The sequence below is a fragment of the Mastigoproctus giganteus genome, chromosome 5 (assembly GCF_048544385.1).
Source record: "Mastigoproctus giganteus isolate SK-2022 chromosome 5, ASM4854438v1, whole genome shotgun sequence".
Lineage (NCBI taxonomy): Eukaryota > Metazoa > Arthropoda > Arachnida > Uropygi > Thelyphonidae > Mastigoproctus > Mastigoproctus giganteus.
Window position 1 is genome coordinate 14,894,663 of NC_143579.1, and position 13,141 is coordinate 14,907,803.

The window sequence follows — 13,141 nt, forward strand, 5'->3', positions numbered from 1 at the left end:
CTACAACAATAGATGGAAGTTTGTTCCAGCAATCAACTACCTGATGCAGAACATCCTGCATCCTACAGTTTCCAGACACTGAATAGTCTATTCCAGTGTTTTATATGTGTTCAATTGTATGTGTAGTCAACTGGATTGAAATTGCATATGCACTGTCTTGTAGAAAGGTGCCTTAGTAGTCTGGGGAGATTGTCACCTCAGACACTAATATCATCCAGGTCCTTGTCATTAACTTGGAACCATTCTTGTGCATGCACTCATTTATATAGACCTAATGTATCGCATGATAAGCTGTATCATAGGATTCGGTCATTTTTGTATGAGTACGAAGCTATTTCCTATTTTTTTTTTTATGTGAAACATCTATGGCGGCATTAGAGTAAAATCGATTGGTAATGAAATTTTCTTGTAACAGAAATGATACAGTTGATTGTTAATGAAATTTTTGTTGTAAAAACATCTATGGCACTAGAGTAAAATCAACGAAATTTTTTTGTAATGGAAATGTGCAATTGAATGCTAACTAAATTTTTTACGAAAATGATGCAACTGACGTCACTTCCTATTAGGTGGGTGTTAGATTTTAAATGACATGAATAACATCACTTTCTAAATGGCACTAACGATGCTAACTCAGTCACTAACTAAATTATGCCAACTCAGTCGCTAACGTTGATTCAGTATAGTACGCAGCAGGTAGTAATATTATGCAAGGTTTTGATAGGTAGCACCCTTCTAAGTAGCATAAGTAAGTAAGTAAATTTTGATTAAACGGTTTTACTCTTGTGCTGCCATAGATGTTTTCACATAAAATAAAACATCTTTCATGTGTACAGAGTACATACACACACTGGTTTTTTTTATGTAGACAGCAAGAGAAGTACAATTTTATATCTTTGTTACCCAAATATCAGTTATATCAGTGTTTTGGACTCCCAGGTAGCAAGTACAGCTTGTCTGGAATATCTGAGAGAATGTCTGTGACAACCTCAAGCAAAGACTAGCATACTGTACATATAGATAGGTGCTTTGAACTCAAAATATGTGGAGTGGCAAATATCAGTCTAAATAAGAATAGTTAAGTTTACATGTCAATTCAGCAGTATTCATTTAAAAAATGCAATGCACCTCAATATCAAGTATGGCCTCTAATGGCAGAATGTTGCAATAAGAAATTGAAAATGTAGAGAATGATATTCTGGTGAACATTTTTTTTTTTTTTTGGCTGATGCTGTATAAGCTTGCTTTCTTGCATCATATGCCTCAACTAATGCTAATTTCACATTGCATCTTGCATTTGCGCTGTGAGCTGAGCAACAGTGGTCATAAGCTGAGAGGCAGATGGTCAGTGAACATCCCATCATATCCTAAATGTGTTCAGAGGATGATAGCTCTGAAAAACATGTAATCCAAGGAAGCATGTCCACATTGCATAGGCATTCTCAGGATATGAGAGCCATATGTGGGTGGGCACTGTCCTACTGGAAAATAGCATTTAGGATGAACATAAAAAAAAAGGACAGAGGCACTGGTCTTAGAATGGTTTCAACAAAATGTCCTACTGTCAATGTTCATCAATATTGACTGCTATTGTAGCTGATGTATCCCCCATACCATGATTCTAGGTGTTAGCTTAGTATGCTGGACAAGTTGGGCAAATGGGCTGAGAAGTGGCAAATGAAGTTTAACATTGACAAATTCAAAGTACTCCAATAGGGGAGGAGCAGTAACCCAAGAGAAACGTACCAACTGTGTGGTACTACACTCAGGGAAGTGGAAAGTGAAAAAGACCTGGGGTAATTGTGCAGTCAAATATGAAGTTCGCTGAGCAGTGCAGATGGGCTGCCAGGACAGGTCATGGAGTCTTGTCAATGATATATAGGAATTTTGCTAGCAGGGACAGGGAAGTGATTATCCCGTTGTACAAGGCAATGGTCAGGCCACACCTAGAGTACTGTGTACAGGTCTGGAGGCCTCATTTTAGGAAGGATGTAGAGTTGCTAGAACAAGTACAAATAAGGGCAACAAGATTGGTGATGGGAACAAAGGGGTGCTCTTACCAAAGAAGGCTTAAGTTCTGCAAATTGCAGCACCTGGAGAGTAGGCACCTGCGAGGTGATCCTTCTCGTAGTTGTCTACAAATTGCACTCGTAGCACAGTCAAGGACAGCATTACAATGTTAGAAATCTGATGGACTGCAAAACAGATTTCCTTTATGTTGCTAATCAGTTAATCCATCAATCCTTTAATTCTGATGCCACCAAAGCTTAGCAATTAGTCCAAGTACCTTCCTCTATCAAATGTTGGCAAATGTCCAACCATTCAGACATTATGGCCCATACAAATGTCAATTTGCTGTGTTAGCCATTGACCTCCTGAAAACATGATGATCCAAACCTCCTTTCAAAGATGTCAGCTGTACATGCGGCTTATGCATACAAAAAGGCATTGCACCCTCTTAGGCAGTCATTTGCTACCATTTTGTTTTCCTGATAATGTTTACATGTTTTCATAGCACCTTTAGATTTCTACATCATGGTGGTAACAGACATCTTACTCAGACCAATTTGCTGGGCATGCTAACTGTTTGCATCCATTATACATTGTAATCATCCATGAAAATTTTCAAATAAATCTATCCATTCTTTTTAGGTAGGGAAATTTCAATGTATTTGGGAAAATAGTTAAATCATTAAATCTATATATTAAAGTCAATATAATCAATTAAAAAAAACTTACAGAATCTTTACTTTCCTCCTCAAAATATTCACGGACATACAGGGATCCAAGTGCCACTCCAAGACTACCAGTTAGTGAAGACAAACACTGCTCCCATCGTGGTTCCTCACGGCTTTTGCCTGTGATAACAGCACTATAATGTTGGGCAAGATCTCTCCAAGTTTTGTTTAACATTGATAATGACTGACCCACTACTCTCCACATCATATAATTGGCAACACTTCTATAATGAAATATAGGTCATCCATACATTCTTTGACTGCGATTATAAATTTTGTCAAGTGAATTCACTTTATCATATTCAAGGTAGAATCAAAACAGTTTCAAAACAGAATCAAAAGTTTATCATATCAAGGTAGAATCAAAACGGTTCCAAACTAATACAAAATCTATTAAGCACCATGATGCACAAGTATATACACTTGGTGTATATATACACTTGATATATATATATATACCTTGATATACACCAAGTGTATATATACACTTGGTGTATATCAAGTTATACAGTTATTTTTATACGTGAGCAGTATTGAAACCATGTGTCACTAATGAGCAAATTTTCATTCAGTATTGGCAGGTCAACTAAAATTAAGATATCAACCATATTCCATCAGTTTCAGCTATAGTCCTTCCCAATATTCCCACCTGGTGCCTCCGTAGCCAGGTGGGAATGAGCAGTAGTGCATAGTACACGCTTCTTGATTAGACCGGGGTTCGAGCCCATCACCACCAAATACGGAGGATGCAGAAAGGTCAGAGAATGACCACTGCATATCCTGGAGCAATATGGCCTTAGTTGCTAATGCTCCTAAAAACCAAATAACAAACAAACCTTCCCAATATTAAAAAAAATGTTGAATTTTGAGAAACAAACAAATGTTACGTTATGTACACATCTAGGGAAGAGTTTTACAGTAATGTATAACATAATCGAGAAAGTTATGGTGATCAATCCATCTCAAGGCCATATATGACTGTGCTGTAAGCTGGAAACAGCCAATAACAAGGACATTTCCTGCATTCAGGAGATCATCAAAGTGATCATAAGCAAATGATCAATGATACAACGGAGATTATAGTATTTCACATGATATTCTTTAGCCTAACCCACTTCATATGTATAGGCACCTGGGCCCACTAAACCTCATGAATGCCTAGTGGATAGATTGCCTTGTAAGATGATTGGCAAAACTGAACTGAACTGAGATCTGCTCAACTAAATTACCATTGGGAATGAGGTGGAGTGCTATCTTTACCATCTGAAATGAAACAGTAATCCTTGTACTGGAAATCCAATATGCATGATGGTAAAAGATTCCCGTAGATCAATAAGCAAAATGCAGGGCAACAAACAGTGCAGTATTAGATTGGGGTGGTGAAGGAATAGGCAGATATATTGCCTATCAGGCAATGTATCGCTCCCAAAACTTCAGTTAAAATGGCCTGGCATGTACCATAAGAAATGCTTACCTCTTAAGCCATTTCACAAATAAACAACTTTCTGTCATTTCACACTAAATAATACACATCAGCTATTGATTCATCATTTCTGCTGGTTGAAGGGCAACCAGAAACAGTTTTTGATTTTGATAGATACTTGCTCCACTTTAAAATGATGGAACCACTCAAAAAATAATGCAATGCTCATTGTTACAGCTTCAAATGTAATTTGTATGAATAATTTAAAAAACTATATTATCTGTGATAGAACAGTATAATTTAAGATAAAGAAATACACATTAAAGTTTAGGAACTTTTAGCTTTACCCTGTATATTTCAAATATATATATATATATAAACTAAATTAAAATAGGATTTTTTACTATTTTTTCTTATATTATTTTTTAATATATATTTTTAATTTTTAGCTCTCTATTAAATTTTTGGATTAATTGGATTATATGTATATACAGGGTGATTCGCTACCAGTGCGACAAACTTGCAGGAGGTGTAGGGGGGCACAAAGAGAATCGGAATCACATAGCATTGCAGGTTCCAAAATGCCTTCATCATGTGGTAGAGGACGTTGAATGGGAGGTCGCGTGAACAGCGATCCCGCTGGAAGTCAGCATTTGCGAACCGTTTCTGTTGAAGAAACCAAGTAGCAAAAGTCCTCCGGAGTGGATAATCCACAGGCTCCAACGATTGGACGCGTTGCAGATGGTATGAACTCATTTGGTTTGTTGACAGTATCCTCCATACAGTGGATTGGGAAATACCAAATCGTTGGCCTATCGCTCGAGTACTCGTACTTGGATTGCCTTCTGCAAGCCGTAGGACATTCTCCTCATTGTCCGGCATCCTCGTTGTTCGCTCTTGATTCATGGTACCTCTCATGAAACAATTAGTCTCACGTAACCTTCTGTGCACACATGCGAAAATCGTATGATGAGGACCACGCCTGTGCAGGAAAAGTTCCTGGTTCAAGCGCAGACCGGAGCGCCCGTTACAGTCCACAGCTCCATACGCGAGGTGCATGTCGGCCAGTTCAATGTTTAAATACTCGTCCATCCTACTGCCTCAGGAACCTGTTCGCAAATGCTGACTTCCAGCGGGATTGCTGTTCACGCGACCTCCCGTTCAATGTCCTCTACCGCATGACGAAGGCATTTCGGACACTGCAATGCTATGCGATTCCGATTCGTCTTTGTGCCCCCTACACCTCCTGCAAGTTTGTCGCACTGGTAGTGAATCACCCTATATATATATATGTATTTCAAAAAGATACTTTAGATGCACACATTTACTTATAATTACTTAATGTTTTCATTCAGTTTAATATAACAGAGTAGATCAAAAATAAGAGACTGTACTTGCAAGAATGGGAGGTTAACCCCTTTCAAAGTGAGCTCCTTCAGTACATACTGCAACTTTAAAAGATTCCACAAAGTGATTCCCCAATTTAGTGAATCATCAAATGCTACTCCCTTATATTTTGCTTATTTGTTTCCATATTTTGCAAACTAGATGTTTCCATATGTAGTGCAAAGTAAATTATTAAATACATATCCCAAAACCTAGTAAAACTAATTAATTATGGTCATATTCCAGAACCCACTTTGGAAATCCATCATCAAGTTAAAATGAACTAAATCAGAGAAAAGAAAAAAAAAAAAAAGGAAAAGATTATTCGCATTAGCATTAGCAAGAGCACATGATGCAAGAAAGCAAGTTTTTATAGAGTCTGCCAAAAAAAAAAAAAAAAAAAACACACCCCTTCTCATTTCACTCATCCACCCATTCCAAATGTTTGTCTAGTTCTGCCTTGAATCTGTTTAAGCTATCAACTTCTACAATGATAGATGGAAGTTTGTTCCAGCAAACAACTACCTGCTGGCTAAAGGCAAACTTCCGCACATCTATCCTACAACTGTCTTTCCTCAATTTGAATTTATGCCCTCTCAGGTGATTATTCTGAGCAAGAGGAAGAATCCCATCACCATTGAGCATGCTCAAACCATTCAAGGCTTTATACACCTCAATCAGATCACCTCACAAGTGCCTAGTCTCCAGGCACTGTAATTTGCAAAACTTAAGCCTTTCTTCGTAAGAGCAACCCTTTGTTCCGTTCACTAATCTTGTTGCCCTTCTCTGTACTCGTTCCAACAGCTCTACATCCTTCTTAAAACAAGGCCTCCAGACCTGTATACAGTACTCAAGGTGTGGCCTGACCATTGCCTTATACAAGAAGATAATCACCTCATTATTCCTGCTAGAAAAATTCCTGTATATCATTGACAAGACACCATGGACTACTCTTGCAGACCGTCTGCATGGCTCACATATTATTATGAAATAATAAAATCATGATTACTTCTATATTCTAAAAAATTAAAACTATTAAATATCTAATGAAATTAATTAATTTATTTTTGACCTGATGATGGACCTAAAGTGGATTCTGAACTGTAACCTGAAAGGCAAATTTGAACTGATTTAGTTGGTGTTTCCCCAGCTTCAAATCTTTTGCCTTTAAGGTATTTTGAAGTTAAGAGAACAGAAAGAAAAAAAAAATCACAGATCCATATGTGATGAGTATAAAAGCTGCCTCGCTTTTGAAATATATACAGCCATTCTCCGACTTACGTAATAGTCGACTTACGGAAATTCGACTTTACATAAGTTCTTGCCAGCCGGTGCAAACTTAAAAAATTGTGGAAATGTATTTTGCATCCTGTAGAAATATCACAATATGAACCCAATAACACTGGTTTTTTTTGGTAATTCATTCCAAGACCTCGGAAGTTGAAACTTTCTCTATATAAATAAGCTATTTATCTCTCGAAAAGGTCATTTTTATAATGGAAATTGCACTACACTTTCATCGTTATCATATGTTCCGTTATAAGAATCAATTTTGAACACCTTTGTGATATTTTTCTAAAACAAATTTCTGGAGGTCACTACCATAAAACAATAAAAACAATTTGCACTTTCAAGTTTATTGGGCTTTTCTGTTAGTGCAATCTATTATAAACGGGTAGTAAACTCGATCTTATTGTATTTGTGATAATACTGATAACTGGAATTCATGGGTTTTTACATTATGGTAAAATGAGTTAACCTTCACTGAAATTTCAATCATATAAAAAATGAATATTCAGAATCTTCTCTTCATTCTTATTTACTAATTACAATGGTGAATGGAAAGAGACAATGGAAAGTGCAGTGCTAGGAAACGAAACAAAATTGATTTAGAAATGAAGATGATTAATTAAGAAGTACAAAGCAAGACAAAGTTTGTCATCTATTGATGGAATTATGTCTCACTGCTTCAACAGTGAATGCTATTTTAAGGGACAGTGTGCATATAAAAGAACATGGTGTATAAGGTCTTGAATGGTTTGAGTAGGCTCAATGCTGACGGGATACTTCCGCTTGCTCAGACTAAGAACCTGAGGGGGCATAGATTCAAACTGAGAAAACGCAGTTGTAGAAGTTTGCCTTTAGCCAACCGGTAGTTGATTGCTGGAATGGACTTCCATCTGTTGTTGTGGAAGTTGATAGCTTAAATAAATTTAAGGTTGAATGAACTAAACAAACATTTGGAGTGACCGGATGGCTGAAATGGGAAGGGTTTTTTTTTTTTTTTTTTTGGCTGATGCTGTATAAGCATGCTTTCTTGCATCATATGCCTCAACTAATGCTAATATTAAAGGATCAATGCATTTAAGACCAACATTGATCACAAAACAGCATTCAGGTGTTATATCGAAGATGGAAAAGCTGTTGATAATATGGATGGAAAATTAGATTCAGAAGCAAGTTCCCCTGAGTCCAATGGCCATTCAGGCAAAAGCAAGAGGTATTTATGAAGATATTAAGGATAAGTACGGTGAACCCCATGCCAAGTTTGTGGCAAGCAACGGGTGGTTTAATAGGTTCAAGCATCATGCTCGTTTCAAAAACATTAAAGTATGTGAAAGTGAAGTCGCCAGTGCCAATTCTGCAGCTGCAGAGAAATTTTGTGATGTGTTGGAAAAAACTCCTAAATCTCCATAGCCCTCACCTTCCACAGCAGTATGCTTATCAGCTGGAGAGTTAATTCTGGAAATGATTCTCGAAAGGTAAAATTTGCTGACATTATGCCTGTCTCCTCTCTCTTTTTGTAATTTTATAATTTTTAAATTTTTGTAATTTTGTACACTTTTTCTGTGCATGAGATAAAAAAATTGATTAAATAATTCTATTTACATGTTCGTCAAACATTTATTTTTTTCTTCAATCAAATTCAGTCAGGTTTGCTTCGATCAAATTTTTGAGTCTGCATAAGCATTTAATTTCGAAATTCCGACTTACGTAGAGTTCCATGGAACGCATCCCTTACGTAAGTCAGGGAGTGGCTGTATTACCTTTTTTTTAACTAAAAGCTGTCAAGCTGAGGAGTTAGCAAGTGCATGGACTGTAAGCCAAACACCTCATTTCCAAATCTTCAGTTAAAATGGCCTAGGATGTATACCATAAGAGGTGCTTATCTCCTTTGCCATTTCACAAATAAGCAATCTTCTGTCATTTCACATTAAATTATGCAACTGCTGATTCATCACTAGCTGACGTATATAATGTAGGGTGAAATGTTTGATTTCTAGTGGTCAAAAAGCATCCTTTCTAATTTTCATGCAAAATTTATTGCATCTGTATTGTTCTGTGCTGTTTAATACGGTATGTTAGTATAATGCATCACTAAAAAACTGAACTTCAAACAGCACATATGACTGACGCAATGGAATGAGTTGTAAACATGCTTGGATGTGCAGTAATATATCAGTAAAAATAATGGAATCAGTGGTTAAAGAAGTACTGCAGAGTCACTTTGATAAGAAAGAAATTATAGAATCATGGCATGGATTTGCTAAGGGGGAGATCTTGTATGACCAACCTGATTAGCTACTATAATATAATAACAAAGGATCTGGATAAAAAATAATTTTGACATCATATATTTAGGGTTCAGTAAAGCTTTTGACATTGTTCCACATGAAGACTGCTGTACAGATAAAAGCAGTGTGGCACTGGGGAAAAGTTACTGCTATGGATAAAAGGATGGTTGAGTGACAGAAAACAGAGGGCAGTTATAAATGGGCACTGCTCTTCTTGGTCTAATGTTCACAGTGAAGTCCTTCAGGGTTCAGTTCTCGGCCCCTTGCTGTTTACTTGATATTGATGGAGACATGTCAATCTTAATCAAAGTTTTCCACTGATACAAAAGTTGGCAAGGTGGTTAATGAGAGGAATCAAGGCACACTACTGAAACGCAGTGAAACATAGAAATATTGGACAGATGAGTTGAGAAACGGCAAATAAGATTTAACATTGATAAATGTAGGGTACTACGTATGAGTAGCAGTAATCCCAGGGATAATATACCAATTTGGTGGTAACACACACACTCAAAGTGGTGGAAAATGAAAGGGACATAGGGGTAATCATACAGTCAGACATGAAGTTCTGATTGTACAATTACTCTTGTTCCGACATGAAAACTGTATGCAAGGTATGGAGGTGATTATCCCTTTGTATAAAGTTAGGTTGCATCTTGAGTACTGCACTAGGTATGAAAGCCTTATTTTAGGTAAGATATAGATCTTTTGGAACAAGTGTAGAGAAAAACAACAAGATTAATCTAGGCCATGAAGACTTTAGTTCTGCAGATTGCAAATTGCAGAAAGTACAATTTGCAAAATAGCTTCAGTTCTGCAAATTGCAGAACTGAAGCCATTTCACAAAAACTGTACAGTTAGGCAATTTGGTTGTAAATTAATATATTTTTTCCAAGTTAGTGCTTTTCAAATATTTTATTATTTTTACAAGTGGGCAAGATAAAACTTTATGATAACATGCAGTTATGGGACTCCATGTGCAAATGTCTTATATATTTGAATAATGAAAGAGCTTGGAAACTAGGGACCTACAAGGATTGTTTGTTTGTTTGTTATTTGGTTTTTAGAAGCATTAGCAACTAAGGCCATATTTCTCCGGGGATATGCGGTGGTCATTCCCTGACCATTCCGCATCCTCCGTATTTGGTGGTCACGGGCTTGAACCCTGGTCTAATCAAAAAGCATGTGCTACGCACTGCTGCTCCTGCCCACCTGGCTACGTAGGCGCCACCTACAAGGAGACCTGATTGAAGTGTTTGAGGATTTAAATGGATAGAGTAAACTAAATGTTGATGACATCTTTAAACCTTTTTGGACAACACACATGAGGGTATATAAATTGAAAAAGGATGGATACAGGATGTGTATACACGAAAATTTGCTTTCAGTCAGAAAGTGATTGATTGCTGGAACAAACTTCTGGAATTAGGTAGTTTAAATAAATTTAAGGAAGAATTACACAAATGATTAGAGCGAGAATGGATAGCTGACATGGGTATTTTTTTTTTTTTTTGACTGATGCTGCATAAGCCTGCTTCCTTACATTAACTGCCACTAATAATATTAATACCAACTCAACAGAAACAAGTTAGTTTCATGCATCTTGGTTCAGTCTTGACAATAATGGTTTTGACACCAATGAGTGAGGATTCAAGGATGTTATTTCATAACTTCTCAACCTAATCTGCCCTTGGTCTTGGGAATATTCTTTGAATCATGAAGAGATTGTGTTTTCTAAGTCCAAATGAGCAACTGTCATTAGGAATGAACTACAGAAATAAAAATTAGCTTACCTGAATCAGATTATGGCAAAAGGGCTTGTTTCTAGCAAGTGGCACATGTGATCAATAAACTAGTAGACAATCCAATCATTATACATTATATCAAAGTAATTTGTATATTACACATTTTTTTTTATATTGAAAACCCTAGTGGAAAATAATATTACCTTCTGCAAAGTGCTGTACTCTGGAGTACAGAAACACATTTAAGAGATAAAGATATCATGTCAAACATATTTCCAGATTCAGTTCTTGTACTATAGCAACTGTAAGAATTTCTAAAAGTTGGAGAGCATTTTACAATCACTACCTTGATGCCGTTGAGATAAACATGGTATATTTTTAGATGTATTACACATTTTTATAATTTATATACATATATCCTATCACTGATTGCAAGTATATGAATCAAACACCTATGTGTTTCAAAATGCCACTGGACAATGCTGACAACAACAACAAAAAAAAAAGGCAAAAGAGATGTGATCATAAGAATTGGTTGTCAGTGAGTGCAGTAATGCACAGTAATGTTCTTATGTCAACACCACTTCCTACTATTAGTAAAGGTGAAAAATATACCAGTGATAGTATAATGATACAGAAAAATGAAAGAAGGATGAAGAAAAGATGAATTTAACACAATTTAAGAGATAGGCAAATATATTTACAGAAATACACATTAAGCAAGTAACAATAAATTAATCAAAAATTATATATGCATTAAATATTTATAAGTTTTAGTCTATTCTTTAAAAAGAAAAATCCGGAATTATTACTGAAAGAGATATACTAAATTTCTATAGTAAAAGAAGTACAGGTGACCCTCGTATAACACGGTACTTCTACGACACTGTTTCACTCTAACATGATTGATAAATTGTGGCAATCCTCACACAACACGGTAATTATATAGTGTGGTTTCACTCTAACATGATTAGAGAATTGTGGCAAACCTCGTATGACATGGTATTTTTGAGTTTTTGTGGGGGGGGGGGAACTCTGCTGTTATGTTGGATGTTTTTTTTTCAACATTTATATTCTTTTTTCTGAATCCTCAGTGTTGATTTGCTAGTAGTTAGGCAAAAAAAATTATTGGGACATCCCCGTGTTAGGTTCTGTGCTTGTTTGATAGACCATAAAAATTTGTGACTTCGAAGAGTGCAGTTTATGACTTTTAAAGTTTTTGTAAGGTTATTTTGGCTTTTATTTGATCGTTTATTAATTTTTCCAGATGTGTATTCCTAAACTTTATTCTTAAGAACCGTATTGGAATAATTTCTTTGTTGTGAATTAAATTATGCCTAAGGAAAGTAAAAAAGCACCCCTCAAAAGAAACTTTATTTCTCTAGAATCAAAGATACAAATTTTGGAATGTCTTAGAAAAGGGGAAAGGTATCATACATTACCAAAAGTTTAAATTTAAATGAAGCAATAATCCAGACCATAAAGAAAAATGAACAGAAAATTAGAACTGCTGTTGCTGTAGGATCTTTCCGCAAATATGACAGCTCGTCCCAGAGCACTAATACTTGAGAAAATAAAAAAAGCACTCGGTATTTGGATTAACGGATTTGGATATAATAATTTCCTTTAGTAAATACAGGTAACCCCTGTATAACCCAGTAGTTAGGTTCCTATAAAATCTCATGTAGTGAGAAACCATGTTATATGGAACTAAGAAGCAGTATTAAAAATAAAAATTGTTTCGGATAATTATATAAAAAAAAAAATGGTGTATTTTTGTTAGCTTTTGAAATGTAACCCCCTTTTTGTACTGATTCTTAGTCCCATATAACATGGTTTCTCACTACATGAGATTTTATAGGAACCTAACTACTGGGTTATACAGGGATTACCTGTATTTACTAAAGAAAATTATTACAGAGATTTGTTAGATTCCACAGTAATTCTAGGGCTATTAGATTACAGAGAAACCAACAAGCCAAGATATAGCCATCTTCCCAAAAACTGCATAAAATTGTAAGGTTAGGAAATTTAGTTGCAAATTAATGTTTTTTCCCAGGTTAGTAGTTTTCAAATATTTTATTATTTTTGCAAGTAGAACTTCAGGATAACATGCAGTTATGAGACCCCATATGTAAATATTCTAAATTGAGGACAGCAAATTCTGAAGCATCAGTGTCTCTGAACATGGCTAAACAGCCAAATTCAGAGTAGCATATAAATGTCAAATACATATAAGCAATTAACTTTCAACTTTTTTTAAAAATGGAGCAA

General features: G+C 35.8%; 1 protein-coding gene across 1 annotated transcript in view; it reads right to left on the bottom strand.

The window, feature by feature from the left end:
• Positions 1-13,141, bottom strand: part of LOC150085193 (neprilysin-2-like) — a 209,852-nt gene that overhangs the window by 53,307 nt on the left and 143,404 nt on the right. Inside the window, exon 10 of the mRNA XM_090373920.1 lies at positions 2,740-2,962. Coding sequence (XP_090230046.1) covers positions 2,740-2,962 — 223 coding nt within the window. The remainder of the gene's footprint in view (positions 1-2,739; positions 2,963-13,141) is intronic.